The following is a 17,636-nucleotide window of genomic DNA, read 5'->3' as shown; positions in this document are numbered from 1 at the left end:
ATATGACTAAAACTAAATGGCATTTTAGTCAAAAGACTATGACTAAGACTAAATCAAAATTTGCTGTCAAAATTAACACCGGAACAAAGTCATTATTTTTGTTTTATTTATGCACAAAAAGTATTCGCGTAGCTTCTTAACAAATGTGTTTACGTGAATAAACAGACAAACATAATTTTGTGTGTATTCGTCCGTTCGTGAGACGTAAAAGAGTACTTGTATGGTGTGTGAGAGGCGCTGCTTCGGTGTGCTCAGAAAACCGGACTGTATTAAGTTTTCTTTTGCATCATCAAATTTATACATTTGTCTGCTCTTCTCTTACTCCCAGATACTGACATTTTTGAACATTTTATGAGATGTGAAGCAAATGTATGCTAGCTTACACTACCGGTCAAAATTTTTTTTTTTTGAAAGAAATTAATACTTTTATTCACCAAGGGTGTGTTCAATTGATAAAAAGTGATAGCAAATACGTACATTGTTAGAAAATATTTATATTTTGAATAAATGTTGTTCTTTTGAGCTTTTTATTCATCAAAGAATCCTGAAAAAATATCACAATTTCTAAATAAATACTTTGCAGGGCAACTGTTGCAATATATAATCCAATACAGATCCAATATAGATCATTCTAATAATAAATCAGTATATTAGAATGATTTCTGAAGGACCATGTGACACTTAAGACTGAAGTAATGACTGATGAAAATTCAGCTTTGCATCACAGGAATAAATTACATTTTAAAGTATATTACAATAGAAACCATTATTTAATATTGTAATAACATTTCGCAATATTACAGTTTTTTTCTATATTTTTGATTAAATAAATGCAGCACTGATGAGCATAAGAGACTTTCTTTAAAAACATTACGACTCTTACTGACCCCAAACTTTTGACCAGTAGTGTATGTCCTGCCGGCTAGATCAATAGGCAACGATACAATTCAAATGTAACTTTTTTTTTAATCTAACCTCCTAGCCACACAGCAGATTCATTCTGAATAAATCTTATCCCAAATCGTCTCACCCTAACATTCTTGTCTCATTTTTATTAGCTGACAGAAAATGTCAATAGATTTTCATATCGTCCCATTTTCGTCAGTGAAAAAATGTTGACGAAAATTATTTGTCAGTGAAATTAACACTGCTTTGTTACAATTTCTTCTGTTCCATGTCAGTGTTCAACATGCATTCATGAGAGTACCATGACACATGCGTGTGGTGCTGCTGACGTTCTGACGTAGTACGTCCATTTCTCTTAGTTCATCCTTTGTATATTCTGGTTCAAATAAGTAGAGCTGGGCAAAAATTTGCAAATCATCCTCTCTGTCACAGACATGTTTATAAAAGCTGTTTTATGTACAGTGTGTGTCGTCTTCTGCTTGTAAACAAAGTGCAGCACATCCGGCTTCAACGTCAGAGAAGAAATAGTTGAATAAAGTCATTCTTTTTGTTTTCCTTGTGCACAAAAACTTTTCTTATAGCTTCATGACATTACAGTTGAACCACTGATGTCACATGAACTATTTTAACAATGTCCTTACTACCTTTCTTGGTCTTAAATGTGGTAGTTGCGTTGCTGTCTGCAGGGTTAGAAAGCTCTTGGATTTCATCAAAAAATTCTTAATTTGTGTTCCGAAGCTGAACAAAGGTCTTACAGGTTTGGAACGACATGAGGGTGAGTAAATAATGACAGAATTTTAATTTTTTGGGTGAACTATCCCTTTAAGAGCGGTGTTTCATTACTGAATGAATCAGTGTTTTGAATGATTAAATGGCTGTTGGACTGTATATCAGCACACTTGAAATGTTACTACTAATCAAATTCAAGTACTGGAAATGGGTCTGTTGTATAAATAGAATTTGAAGCGGGCACAACCGAATTATTCCCTGTAGTTTTAGATTGACTGCCTATTGCAAAGGATATAACTTCAATATCTGGGGTGTTTTTCAGAACTTAACTGGGGTCGGTGACATTGGCCAGTTCAATGATTCAGTACAGACAATGATACAACTTCACTATCCAAACAAAACACTATTCTCATCTAAGCTGAAAAATGTTCAGAGCGGCTGCCCTCCTACCTTGACCCAGTCTGTCTCTACTTTAGTTCTCAGCTTTCCATTTATCTAATTCTATTTTCAGTTTTGGTATATTGAAAGAGCCAAGCAGACAATGTATTGGTCTGCACAGATCACACACAATAGAAAAATCTTTTATTTGAAATGTCTGCCGCAGACTAATTTAATGCACTATTTATTTGATTGCCCTCTTAGGTGATGCTCGTATTGATGATTTGTTTTTGGACCCTGGAGTCAACACCAGTCGCCGTATTTGTGTCTTGCTCTACATCCAAATAAATAACAAGCTGTCATGCAATATTCCAGCAGCACTTGATCTGAGGACTCACGTTAACTCACAGCTCTGAGTTGGCACAGCGGGGGGTCATGGGAAGACCTCGGAGCACCTGGCAGCCAGGTCCTTTCAGTCAATCGAATGAAAAGAGATTCCATCTCTGGGCCTCACTGAAGAAATGCAGCAATACACTCTGTGATCTGACTTAAGTGTGCGGTGATGGACAACAGAGACAGGATGGGGCACGGGTTTGTTAGGGGCCGAAAGTGTGTTTTTTTTGCACGTTTCTAACCTAGCTATACCTTTGGGGAAAATCTGCTTAAAAATGCTCCCTGAAGTTAGCCACGAGTCTGCTTTTGAAAGCAAAAATCATAAATAAAGCAAGAAGCTACAAGATGTGCAAATCAATGTGTATTACATTGATTTGAACACAATTAAGGGGTGTTGTTAGGTACAACACAAAGCAGCCTTGAGTGGTTTATTGCTTTAATAAAACAGAGGCAAAAGCTATTTTATAAAACAAACCCATGTTCAAATAATTCAAATGTAATAATAATAATAATTTAACTTTAAATAATTGACAACGAATTCATTAATTAATAAACAGTAGTTTTCATAATATTTCTTATTACTATTAAATATAATTTAGTTTTATTTATTATTGTAATTAAATAATTTATTTAATAACAATTATTAATAATAACAACTAATCAATAAAATATTAAATACTACTGTTTAAATTACTATGAATGAATAATTATAACAATAATATTTATATTACATTGTAATAATATTACATAATATTTATTAATATATTAAATGCCATTTATATTTTAATAATAATAATAACAACATTTAATAATTAAACCAGCATTAGTTTTATTATTATACAATTTATATAATAATAACAACAATAACAACTATTATTATTATTATTATTATATTTAATAACTAATACATTAAATATTAGCTACTAATGTTTAAATTACTACTACTACTACTAATATTTATATTAACTTTAATAATATTATAATAAATGAATGAAATATAAAAACAGCAATTAAATAATATTTGAATGTATTAGTAGTAGTAGTAGTAGTAGTAGCACTTACTATTAATAATAATAATAATAAATAATAATTATACCATTTATATTAATTAATATTAATATAAATAATAAATATTATGATGAATGAAATATAATACATCAATGTTTAAATAATAATTGAATGTATTATAATTATAATTATTATTATTAATGTGAATATTATATTTAATTGTAATAATAATATTTATAATAAATTGTAATATTACGATAAATAAATTAAATATAAAAAACACCAATGTTTAAATAATATTAGTAGTAGTAGTACTTAATAGTAATTTAATATTACTATTATTACTATTAAGTATAATTTTAATAGTAATAATAACATGTATGTTAAATTGCAATATTATAATAAACAAATGAAATACAAAAACACCAATGTTTAAATAATTATTTAATGTATTAGTAGTAGTACTTAATAGTAATTAATAACACTTATTATTATTATTATTATTATTATTTATTACCATTAAGTATAATTTGAATAATAATAATAATGCTACATATAATTATTATTTAAACTGGTGTTTTTATATTTTATTTATTAGTAATTATGAAATATAACAATAATAATAGTAATAATAGTTATTATTATTATTATTATTATTATTATTATTATGATTTATTACTATTAAGTTTAATTTAAATAATAATAATAATACATTTAATTATTATTTAAACTGGTGTTTTTATATTTTATTTATTAGTTATTATGAAATATAATAATAATAATGATTATTATTATTATTATTAGATTATATTGTAATAATAATAAATAAATGAAATAAACACCAATGTTTATATAATAACTAAATGCATTGTTCTTCTTATTACAATTATAATTACTATTAATACAATTATACTTAATAGTAATGATGATGATAATAACAACAATAAATTGTAATAATTTTATGATAAATTAATGAAATATAAATACTCCAATGTTTAAATAATAATTGAATGTATTATTACTACTATTAATGCAATTATACTTAAAAGTAATACATAATATTAATTATTATTATTATTATATTAAATTGTAATAATAAATAAAATACAAAAACAGATGTTTATTTGTATTTATTACTATGAAGTATAATTTTAATAAAATAATAATACATTGATTTATTATTCATTATTTTTGGTGTTTTTATATTTCATGCATTATAATATCATTACAATTTAATATAAATATAAATATTAGGATTAATAGTAATTTAAACATGAGTAGTTTGTATTTTATTTGTTTAGGTATTATTAAATATAATAATAATAATAATAATAATAATAATAATAATAATAATAATAATAATAATAATAATAATAATAATAATAATAGAAAAAAATAACCTTCAAGTTGTATTATGGTTCGGTTAAAGTTTGTTGTTATTAAAAAAAAAAAAAGAATAGAAATCTCTAGAAGTCCTGATTAAGACAGACGCATGTAAACCTGATATGTGTATTAATTTTCTAACTTCTCAACTTTCACAAGAAAATAATTTAAACTATTTTGCAACAGCAGCAGCGATTGAGTAGAGCACCTCGCAAACTCTCACACTCCCCTACATATATACACATTATTTATAGTATCTCGGAGTTCATATGAGCGCTGATGTATTGCTATATGTGGATAGGCGCTCTGAAACATCTGTTATAAGAGCACGCACTGGCCTGAACTGTCATACACACTTCAACACATACACACACACGGGGTATTAGCCCTTGAGCCTGCAGTGATGCTGATGGCAGAGCTGGGGCTTTGGGGGCAAATTTAGCGCTGGGAGAAACAGCATTAAAAGTTTTGGGCAGCCTCTCAAAAAGTTCAGCCTTGACACAACAGCCCCTGCCGCCCCACAGCATCAATCCAGCACCAGACACGCAGGGCTAACTAGCCTATTCCCTTCTCCCACTCTCTCTTTCTCTTCCCTTCATCGTTGTGTTTTTTTTATCCCTTCTATATCTCCTCCCCTCCATCTCTCCTTCAGCAGTCGCCCACGAGCCTCTCTCTCTCTCTCTCTCTCTCTCTCTTCTTCCTCTCCTCTGTGTTAAATGCAAGGGAGCTCAAAACATCAATCACCATCAAAGTTGATGCGTCTGGCCCTGGCCGTAAATGAGCGGAAGATCCCGGTGCAGGGTGGAGCGTGCAGGATGGAGGAATCAGCCAATCTTGGAGTCATTATCCCAGACAATGCCCAGAGAAGCGTGGGTGCCCCCTCAGACGAAGAGCGCGGGGCTCGCTCCCGGCACAAATGGATCGCCCGACTCCCGCTCCTTCTCTCCGTCTCCCTTCATTCCAGGGCATGCAGCCTTCCCAAAGTGAAGTGTGTCAAGCGCAAGAGAGAGTTTCTCTAATAAGGGCTTCTATAGCTTCAGACTGCTGTCTGGGAGCTGATGTGATGAGAAGACTCGGCTTTGATCCTCGCTTAAAATTGAGAAACACGAATCTGCATATTTACAAAGTTGACTAGCTAGTGGGTTGCCCAGAAAACTTGTCGACTAATCAGTCTTAAGATTGCAAATGTGACACTGATTTTATACAACAGTAGTTCAATAAACTAGTAGTTAATATTAAAGGAACATTCCACTTTTTTTGGAAATAGGCTCATTCTCCAACTCCCCCCGAGTTAATAAGTTGAGTTTTACCGTTTTTAAATCCATTCAGCCGTTCTCCTGTTCTGGCGATATCACTTTTAGCATAGCTTAGCATAGATCATTGAATCCTATTAGACCAATAGCATCATGTCAAAAATGACCAACGAGTTTCGATATTTCTCCTATTTAAAACTTGACTCTTCTGTAGTTATATCGTGTACTAAGACCGGTGGAAATGCAAAGCTTCAATTTTCTAGGCTGATAAGATTAGGAACTAGACTCCCATTCCGGCGTAATAGTCAAGGAAGTTTGCTGCCGTAATAAGGCCGAAGCAGGAGCAGTAATACCACGCAGCACATGTGCAAATGCTAAACTAGCTGGGAACTCATTTCTGATAATACTCCGCCTGCTTCGGCCATATTACGGCAGCAAACTTCCTTGACTATTACGCCGGAATGGGAGTGTAGTTCCTAATCTTATCAGCCTAGAAACTCGCAGCTTTGCATTTCCACCGGTCTTAGTACACGATATAACTACAGAAGAGTCAAGTTTTAAATACAACAAATATGGAAACTCGTTGGTCATTTTTGAACGCGATACTATTGGTCTAATAGGATTCAGTGATCTATGCTAAGCTATGCTAAAAGTGATATCGCCAGAACAGGAAAACGGCTGAATGGATTTCAAAACGGTAAAAATCAACTTATTAACTCGGGGGGAGTTGGAGAATGAGCCTATTTCCAAAAAAAGTGGAATGTTCCTTTAAATATTCGCTTTTCATTTATGGAGATGACAATCCTAGTGAAAAAAAAAAAAGACTTTTAAGATGACAATTACATGAAATTACCACTAATTCCAGTAGATGGCAGCAGAGGATCACTATTCAGCTCAGTTGTCATTTCCACTCCCTAGTTTTCATGTCTTGTTTTTGAATTTATTATAAAATGACTATTATAATTAATTTTAGTACTGTTCTGAAGTAGTATATCAAGTACAATTAAATAATAATGGGTGAGTTTTTACAGAAAGTTGAGGAGTTTGCATCTTTGGCGAATAATGAGAAACAGAAACGCAATTCCCAAATAAATTCCTCCATGCGCATCAAAAAAGTCATGGTACTTTGCGCTATGGGGGCAGCATAACCTGACTATCCAGCGAACCGATCTTGTTGCACAGCATCTGAAATGTTCTGGTCATTCTTAAATGCCAGAGCAAAGTCTGTCAAAAGCATTTCTGTATAAATGCCTCCCAGAACCGTCTTTCACAATTGCGTTCCCAAACTGCATGCAATGACCGCCTTTCTTGTGGTTCGTCTGTTTCCTCTGAGGCGCAAGTGATTTATTATACACAAAACATCACTTATATTCAGTGGCTTCTCCTATTTTTCTTACTGATATTTAGTGCCAGTTTATCAGGAAGTGACGATTTTGTTATTTCAGCCGCACTGGATGGAAACGCTGCTTATTTGCAAATGTTTTATGTGACATTCCAAGTTAAATTCACAACTTTGGATGTAAACCCAGCTGCTGTCTTCAATGCCAAAGCTTAGTGTATGTTTAACTGCTGGAGTCTAATTAAATCCAGCCCGATTATAACAAGGTTGATGCGTTATATTTCACACCTCCAGCAAGCAACGACTGTTCTATAGAACTGACAGGTAACAAGTGTTGTGCTAAGAAAAATATTATCTAGAGCTGACTCACCTTAGCAAGTGTTACTTATAATATGAACTGACATGTCTGTCATTTAAAGAAATTATTCTCTCAAAAAGAGAAACCTGTCATCATATATTCACCCTTGTGTTATTAATAACTAGTTTATTTTTGCTATTTTCTGTAAACACAAGATAACAAGACGATATTTTATGTTTTTACCATAGAATGTAATTATGACACCAAAGCCTTCCAAAGCTTTCTGTGAGGAATAAGACATAACTGAAGTCATTAAAGGAGTAGTTTACTTCCAGAACGAAAATGTACAGATAATGTCATTTACAAATAGTGTCTTCTTCAGTTGTAAAGGAATTATGTTTTTTGAGAAAACATAACAGGATTTCTCTCCATATAATGGATATTTATGGTGCCTCCAAGTTTGAACTTCCAAAATGCAGTTTAAATGCAGCTTCAAAGGGCTCTAAACGATCCCAGCCGAGGAAGAAGGGTCTCATCTAGCGAAACAATCGGTTATTTTCTAAACAAATTGACAATTTCTATTTCTGTTTCTGTAATCCAGGTCAATACAGTTAGGGTATGTCGAAAAACTCCCACCTCGTTTTCTTCTTCAACTTTAAAATCATCTTACATCGCTGTTTTACCTTTTTTTGAAATTTGATCTTCTTTGTATGTTTAATTTGTAAACACTGGGTTGGTACTTCTGCTGCAATGTAAGACAATTTTTAAGTTTGGGAAGAAAACGATGGGATTTTTCAACATACCCTAACTGCCTTGAACCAGAAAAAAACAGGAGTTCACACAGACCTAGACAAGACGAGCATTTGAGGTTAAGAAGTATAGAAATTTTCAATTTATTTCGAAAATGACTGTTCGATAAGACCTTTCTTCCTAGGCTGAGCAATTTGAAGCTGCATTTAAACTGCATTTTGGAAGTTTAAACTTGCGGGCACCATTGAAGTCCACTATATGGAGATAATTCCTGAAATGTTTTCCTGAAGAAACAATTTCTTATCGACTGAAGAAGACATGAACATCTTGGATGACAAGGGGGTGAGTAAATTATCTGTCAATTTTTGTTCCAGAAGTGACCTGCTGCTTTAAACCACTGAAAATCTTCTCTGCTATAAAACTCAACATGAAAACAACGAATGATTTTCAGTGAACAACAACTTCAATTTTGGTTTGTATGAAAAAGATCAGCTATAGCATACTTTCTATGAGTCCACGAAGAAAGAAAGAAATTCATTGCCAATTTCGGTTGAACTGTCCCTTTGGTCAACATGAAAACTGCTCACTTTTCTTCCATAAACTGACATATTTCTAACAGTCAATTTTGTTTTCATGTTCACGTCACCCAGTTTTTCAAAAAGGAAAAGCCACATTAAAAGCCAATCCAGCAGGTATAGACATACTGTACAGTTTTGCCTTCGGCCCACAAAGTGAACAAATATCCCCAGTCTTTTATGGGCATTGAGAACGATGTTCGATTAGCCAAACGAATACCATTGATCTGGATTTTGTGTTTACCACCTCCTGCTTTTGTAGCAACAGCTATTCCCTGCTTATGTGAAAAGTTGGACAAAGACGCAGCATGAAACTGCGCACACACAAAATTGCATTGCATTGAAAACCCTTTTATCAACATTCTCAATTCAGAAAGACTCAAGCAAAAAAAAAAAAAACTTGCCAAACAACAAGGACGTTTTCAAACTCATAGTGAGCTCCTCTGCTGCTAAGTAATAGCAATTAAACGCAGTTCAAATCAACAGTCGACACTTGCATTCAACAGTTACAATACAGCAGGGTTGAGTGGAGGTGAAGAGAATGAGGAAGTGAGAGCGATAACCCACCGGCGGCAGCACGCGGCACGCCAGATCCACATCCTGGTACTGGGAGCCGTTGCCATAGCAGTGATTATCACACACTCCCTGAGTGCAGTGTGTACTAGAGAGCCAGCAACCCATCCACACACACTCTCTTTCTTTCTCTCTCTCTCCTTGCGACTGGGGGTGTGATGGAGTGGAGCCATTATTCTGCTGTTGCCTGGCTACAACTGAACATTAAAAGTAAAACTCCTGGAGAATTAACACCTTGAAAAGGACACCTTTACTGGCAACGCTGCAGCGAGGGTGCAGGGACCAACACAAAACACATCAGCGATCGTAAAGTCTGAGAAAAGGCCAGCGACTGGAACCCAGCATTTTATTTTTCACCTTAACGGGACAGTTCACCCATGACATCATTTACTCACCCTGATGTCGTTATTCCAAACCTGTATGGTTTTCTTTCTATTGTAGAACACACACAAATGAAAAATGTGAAAATGAAGATATTTTGAAGAATATTCAGGTCCAAACAACACTGGATTCTAGTGACTTTAGGGTTGTCACTAACGATTATTTAGGTAATCGAGTAATCCTTCGATTATTCTGGTGATTAATCGAGTGATCAGATATTTTTTATACATATCATAGCAGTGAGGCAATAATAATTAGTTCAAATAAAGTATCAAAAGCAAGTAATCATATGGCTATATTGAACAAAACTGTTAAAATACATAAATACAAATGCTTTTAAATTAACAAATCTGATTACTTTGACGATTAATCGGTTGATTATTCTATTATTCTGACGATTAATGAAGTATTCAGATTCCTTAATATGCATATGCTTCATTTGGACAACTTTAAATTTTGATTTTTTTTTTGCACCCTCAAATTCCAGATTTTCAAATAGTTTTATCTGATCTTATCCTAACAAACCATACATCAATGGAAAGCTTATTTATTCATCTTTCAGATCATGTATAAATCTTAATTTTGAAAAATTAACCCTTATGACTGGTTTTATGGTTCAGGTTCACATATATCATAGCAATGAGGCAATAATAATTAGTTCAAATGAAGTATCAAAAGCAAGTAATCATATGGTTTTATTGAACAAAACTGTTAAAATACATAATGTTTTATAAACAATAGAGCTGACGTACATTACGCATTTTAACAAACAACAGCAGAGGGCAGTTTTCACTTTACAGCACAATCTAATCTTTGAAATATAGACTAAATAATATTTTTTATGACAGAAATGCTACTCCCATGGTCAATTCTTGAATATGTGGACATCCAAACTTAAAGCAAGGGTAAACTTTTATTTTGACATCGCAATGAACAGTTAGCATTTTGAGATATTGAGATATTAAGATATTTGAGATAAAGATATTGATGTATTCTCCTGTGTTTGCGTAGTTTTATAAATTATTTACTTTACAAATATGATTGCCTGTTACATTCCCAGATGAGCATTATAATAAACCCAAACTCCCAACAATATGCAGATATGGAGTTTGAGATGCTCCGTCATGTAAATGATAACAGTTAGTTTGGAGCAGCATTTACTATGAATGGAGCCACTCTGAGACATATGTATGTAACCTACATGCATGTAAATAATTCAAGCGAATGGGTTTAATGCATCATGCAGCCTTGGAAAACAGTCTAACAATGTGTTTTCTGGATTCCCGTCCGTGGAATGTACCACTTCTGGTATTTTGTCAGTTACTCAACATGGCAAAAATGCAATCTAGGATTTTTTTCAAACCAAGTACTTGTAATCGAGGAACAATGACAGCCCTAACTGACTTTCACTGTATGGCTCAAAAAAACAATATATATTTTTTAAATATATGACCCTGGCCACAAAACCAGTCATAAGGGTATATTTTTTGAAATTGAGATTTATACATCATCTGAAATTTATATATTTTTTTACAACCTGAATAAATAAGATTCCCATTGATGTATGGTTTGTTAGAATAGGACAATTATTTGGCCAAGATTTAACTATTTTAAAATCTGGAATCTGAGGGTGCAAAAAAATCTAAATACTGAAAAAAATCAACTTTAAAGTTCTCCAAATGACGTTCTTAGCAATGCAATGCATATTAATAATGAAAAATTAAGTTTGGATATATTTAGGGTAGGAAATTTAAAAATATTTTCATGGAACATGATCTTTACTTAATATCCTAATGATTTTGGCATAAAAGAAAAATTTAATAATTTTGACCCATACAATGTATTTTTGGCTATTGTTACAAATATACCCGTGCTACTTAAGACTCGTTTTCTGGTCCAGGGTCACTTTTTTTTTGTGTGTTCCACAGAAGAAAGAAAGTCATGCAGGTTTGAAACATCATGATAGTAATTAAATTAATACATATTTTGTTGAGCTGTGCCTTTAAATCCACATATTATGTTAATCAATGTTTCTGTGCCAGTAACAATTCAAATTTTCCACCCTCTCATTCTGATCTTTAGGGGGCGTTCACACTGACGATGATTTATAACAATAAAATATCTAGAACGTGACTCACTTTCAATGAGTGTTTGAGGCTACATGAGCTACAGACCATTGGCGAGAGATCAACTCTATGCAAATGTGCTGCAATTCAATGTGGATGCCAATGGTCATTTACATTTTTATTTATGCATTTGGCAGATGCATTTATCCAAAGCGACTTTGAGTGCATTCAAGGGATAAATTTCATCAGTTTTTGTGTCCCCAATGAATTAAATCCATGATCTTAGTGTTTCTGGCGTCGTGCTCTACCAATTGGGCTTCAGGAACGTCTACTAGCAGTGAAAGCTACTGAATAAAATGTAATTAATATTCATTAATAATATTCAAAGTCTTCACCTTCATACGCCTTTTTTACATTACAGCATACAAACAATCAGTCATGAACATTTTTAACTTATTTAAAAATTATATATATCTGTTAAGCATTATATATTTTTTAAATAACTATTTTTAATATGCACACTTATTAAATTTAATTTTATTAGTATATTTACATCAGATTTTTTAGATTTGTTAATTTTAAGTTCAGCTGAAAATGGACAAAAACGTTATAATACTTATTATTTTTGCTAAATGTTAATGCTGTTTTTCAATGCCTACTTGACAAGTGTGTTGAACTGACATTTTGACATTACAGTACAAAACTTGCGTGCAAACTGGCGTGTGTACACCAAAATCGAAGCAAATATTTGCATTGCATTATGCTGTGTGCAGTATCACGTCCTTTCATGTCATTCACGCAAATAAAATCACTGCGTAATGCTTTCCTGCAGTTTCTGATACAACCGGGAATGTCAAACTGGACATGTCAATAAGTTCTTTGCTGCTTGGCTTGTGCATCAAAGCATCATGCGAATTTTCCACTTGAGTCAAAAAATTTTGCGCGGAAGACACGTCTACGTCACGTTCACATCATTCACATCTGGACTACTTGTGGGATGTTTTTCACATCACTCATTCAAAAAAAAATAAAAATAAAAAACAATTTCTGATACAACTGGACATGTCAATAAGTTCTTTGCTGACTGGCTTGCGCACCATGCAAATTTTCCACTCAAGTCAAAATTTTTCAACCTGCACAGAAGACGCATTATTCATTCAGTCCGGTGTTAACTAGATTACTCGCAGGATGTTTTCCGTGTCACTCACGCAAAAAAAAAAAAAAAAAAAAAAAATGCGTGATGCTTTCCTCCATTTTCTGATACAACTGGACGTGTCAATAAGTTCTTCACTGACGCTGTGAAATTTACACTCAAGTCAAAATACTTAAAATTGCACAGAAGACGCGGCACCCAATTCACATAGTCCGGCGCAAATTCACATCTACGCATCGACTTTGTATGTAGTCTACTCGCACTTCGCCCAATTTGCCCAAAACCAGATTCAAAGTAAAAAAATTTCCTAAGGAAAACTCGGGAACCGCTTTACCCAATTTGCGTCATTCTTGTAGTCCGGCGTGAATTTGCGTCTTTGCTCTGGATTACTTGCAGGATGTTTTTTGTGTCGCTTACGCAAAATAAAATCATCGCGTAATGCTTCCACCATTTATTGACATAACCGGACGTGTTAAACGGGACATGTCAATAAGTTCTTCGCTGATTGGCTTGTGCAGCAATGTGTCATGCGAAATTTCCACTCAAGTCAAAATTTTTCAACTTGCACAGAAGACAACTGCTCCGCCCAACTTGCGTCATTCACGTAGTCCGGTGCGAATTCACGTCTTTGCACTGACTTTGTATGTAATCTACTTGCACGAATAATTAAATTAGCTTTTGGTGTGCACACATCATTACTCACTTTAGATTACTCGCGGGACGTTTTTCACAATACTCGTCAATAAAAACAATAAAAAACATTTTTTGATACAACTGGACGTGTCAGTAAGTTTATTGCTGATTGGCTTGTGCAGCAAAGTGTCATGCAAAATTTCCACTCAAGTCAAAATTTGTCCACTTGCGCGGAAGACACAGTAACCGTGTCGCCCAATTCACGTCATTTGCGTCCCCTGGCGCGAATTAGCATCTTTGCATTGACTTTGTATGTAATCTACTCGCAGGAATAAATAAATTTGCTTTTGGTGTGCACACACCATTACTCGCTCTAGATTACTCGTGGGATGTTTTTTGCATTACACAAATAATGACATAAATACAATTCACAAGTTTACACTTACATATAATAAACTGAGTAAAGATAATGCGAATTTGGCGTGCTGTCCGGCTCCGAGCTTGGTAATCATTCCCGAGCCCAGGGCATTCTCCCTGACCGGGGAGAGGGGTCCGAGCTCGGCATTTTAGCCCGGATCCAGATTGCAACCGTACGTGTCAAACTAGACGTGTTATTGTGCCCCTAATGACGAGTGCACACCAAAAGCGTAGCGAATATTTGCATTGCGTTATGCTGTGTGCACATTAAATGTGAAGTGAATCTTCTCATTGCGTTATGACTCTAGATTATTTGCGGGATGTTTTTCGGGTCACTCACGCAACATTCATGCAATATCATATCATGCAAATTTTCCACCAGATTAAAAAAAAAATGTATTTGTGCGGAAGACACGATATTGCGAGTTCGCACCAGCCGTGTCACCAGTCCGTGTAATTTTCGTCGCCCACTGCAAATTTGCGCCTTTGCATTGACTTTGTATGTAATCTACTCATGCGAATAATTAAATTCGCTTTGGTGTGCACACACCGTTACTCAATGTAGATTACTTGCGGGAGGTTTTCACAACACTCACACAAATAAAAACAATTCACCTATTAGCTGAAATACATACACACCTATTAAAAAGCTTAACACAGAATTTATGTATTTATATAAAAAAAGCAAAAAACATTTTCTGATACAACTGGACATGTCAAACTGGACGTTCTTTATTGATTGGCTTGTGCGACAAGGCGCCATTTGAATTTTCCACTCAAATCAAAAATTTTCAACTTGCATGAAAGACGCAGCAACTGATTCGCCCAATTCGTATCATTTGTGTAGCCCCGCACGAATTAGCGTCTTTGCATTGACTTTGTATGTAATCTACTTGTGCAAATGATTAAATTCGCCTTTGGTGTGCACACACTATGGCTGGGCGAATCTTTCGATTTTTTCGATTAATTCGAATTTACGTTTTAAGACGATTTAACTTATTAAATCGAGGTATCGCGATTTTTTAAATTAAAAAAAAAAAATATATATATATATATATATATATATATATATATATATATATATATATATATTCAGAACGGAAAACAACGCGTTCTGGTAAAATAACGCGAGTCACTAAGGGGACATGATTAGCTGCTTGCTAGCAAGTTAGCCTGTTACATTACAGTACATACAATTTCACTTACCACATAAACAGAGTAGAGAGATGATTGAAGACAATGGCGAATTATTTGCATATCAGGGCTCTAGAGTGCGACCTAATTTCTCAATGGTGCGACCCGCCGTTCAAGGGCAAAAAGAAACTACTACGTGCGACTATGAAAAAATATTTAGGAGCACCATGTGCGACTGACCCGACCAGCATATTTGTATTTGCGCTGAGTGGAGCTTCAAAGGTTTCTATGTGTTTTTCACGTTGACAAATGTATCTCAAGTGTAGAGAGAGTGTAAATAAGAGACTGAATGGGCAGTAGCTTTGTTTATTATAATAGAGCTTTGTGAGATTGCGAACTAAGATGAGTGACAGCTTTTAATCATTTTTAAGGGAGTTTGTAAACAAGATATTGATTTATTACAACAGTTAAATAAACAAGAAGTTATTATTAAGTGACTTACATTGTCTGACTATAACACTATTGCCTGATTTTGCTCTATTTCGTCGTCAAAAGTAATCTGAAACAAGTCACAGCTGAGCCGCTGCGCATCTCCATTCAAACACAGCGGTGTTTCGTTTATGAATGAACGTGCGTTTTTAAACGAATCTAGTAAAATGATTCAATTTCCCATTCATAAAGAGTCACTTGCTTTATTCATGAATGAACCATCCGTTCAAACAAATCAAATGAATGAAATGATTCAGTAATTAAATCAGTGTCTTACCACCACCTGCTGGCAGATCCTTTCAGTTTTTTAAATCATTTAATATTTCTGTGTTCAAAATTGTATATTTTTGTATACGATATAAGTGCAAGAGAAAAGCATGGCAATATATATTTTCCTCCCATCTCATATTTATTTGTCTTACAAACATTTACTGTGTCTGGTATGATAAGAATGGGGCCTGGTGGAAAGTGATCACTGATGCAGTTGCAATGTATATTGCAAAATATATGGTGCCCATATATATTGTGGAAAAGCTGGGGTTTCTTTACATGCTAAAAGAAGTAGGGGGGGGAAATCGATTTAAATCGTGAATCAGATTTTTTGTGAAAAAATCGGGGATTTTATTTTTAGGCCATATCGCCCAGCCCTAGCACATGCCATTACTCACTCACAAATAAAAACTGATCCAACCGGACGTGTCAAACTGGATGCGTCAATAAGATCTTGGCTGATTGGCTTGCATGCCAACGCAATGTAAATTTTCCACTCAAATCAAAATTTTTTAACTTGTGCGGAAGACATGGCACAATTCACGTCATTTGCGTCCCCTGGTGTGAATTTGCGTCTTTGCGTTGACTTCTTTATGTAATCTACGTAAAAAAAATTTTTGGTGTGCATACACCTTACTCATTCTAGATTACTCACAGAATATTTTTCGCATCTTTAACGCAAATAAAAACAAATACAATAAAAACCATTTCCTGATGCAACTGGACAGGTCATACTGGATGTGTCAATAAGCCATGCAAATGTTTTTCACTTAAGTTAAAAAAAAATTAATTAGCTTTGCCTGGTGCAAATTTGAGTCTTGCATTGACTTTGTATGTATCTACATTCGTAAATAATATATTCACTTTTGGTGTGCACTAATGGAGGTCACAAATGCTCCTTAACAAAAACATTACCACAGAGCCATCCTAAATCTTATGGTTTCTTACCTTCTTAGCTGCATTGATGCACTGCATGTACTCTTTGGCCAGATCTGAGCACTGAAGCGTCTGCTCCCGGTTCTCTCTATAGCAGTTTAGGATCTGAGCTTGCAGGTTCGAACACACTGGCTCCACGTTACGTGGCCTGTGGGAAAAAAAAGTCAGAGGTCAGTGAGAGGGAACCATGCGGGCATAAGTGTTTATCTAACTTTATCTAACTGCAGTGGCAGAGAGATATTGTTGTACACAGCCTGCATGCAGCACCAGTAAATATTTTATATGAAGCGCAACCAAAAAACAGACTCAGCTGTAAAATACAGTCGCATGACTCACTCATTTCCTTTTCCTCCCTCCCTCTCTCTCCCACCCCTCCCTCAATTCCGCTCTTCCTGTGGATGGTTTAGTAGAATGAATGAATGCGGGGAGACAGGTTAAACTGAATTACCGGCAGAGTGGATATTCATTAATAACACCAGTGTCAAGAGTGGCAGTGACTAGAACAACTATGATAAATAACCCAGCGAGTGGGAAGGAGGTGGAGGGGGCGAAGAGACCCGACAAACTCCTCG

General features: G+C 34.5%; 1 protein-coding gene across 1 annotated transcript in view; it reads right to left on the bottom strand.

Annotated features, from left to right (window-relative positions):
* Window positions 1-9,486: 9,486 nt before the first annotated feature.
* Window positions 9,487-17,636, bottom strand: part of chchd6a (coiled-coil-helix-coiled-coil-helix domain containing 6a) — a 73,586-nt gene continuing 65,436 nt past the window's right edge. The window contains exons 9-10 of the mRNA XM_073822713.1: window positions 17,077-17,212; window positions 9,487-9,732 (exon numbers count right to left, since the gene is read on the bottom strand). Coding sequence (XP_073678814.1) covers window positions 9,487-9,732; window positions 17,077-17,212 — 382 coding nt within the window. The remainder of the gene's footprint in view (window positions 9,733-17,076; window positions 17,213-17,636) is intronic.

This window comes from Garra rufa, chromosome 18 (genome assembly GCF_049309525.1).
Source record: "Garra rufa chromosome 18, GarRuf1.0, whole genome shotgun sequence".
NCBI lineage: Eukaryota > Metazoa > Chordata > Actinopteri > Cypriniformes > Cyprinidae > Garra > Garra rufa.
This window is presented reverse-complemented; position numbering and strand designations above follow the sequence as displayed.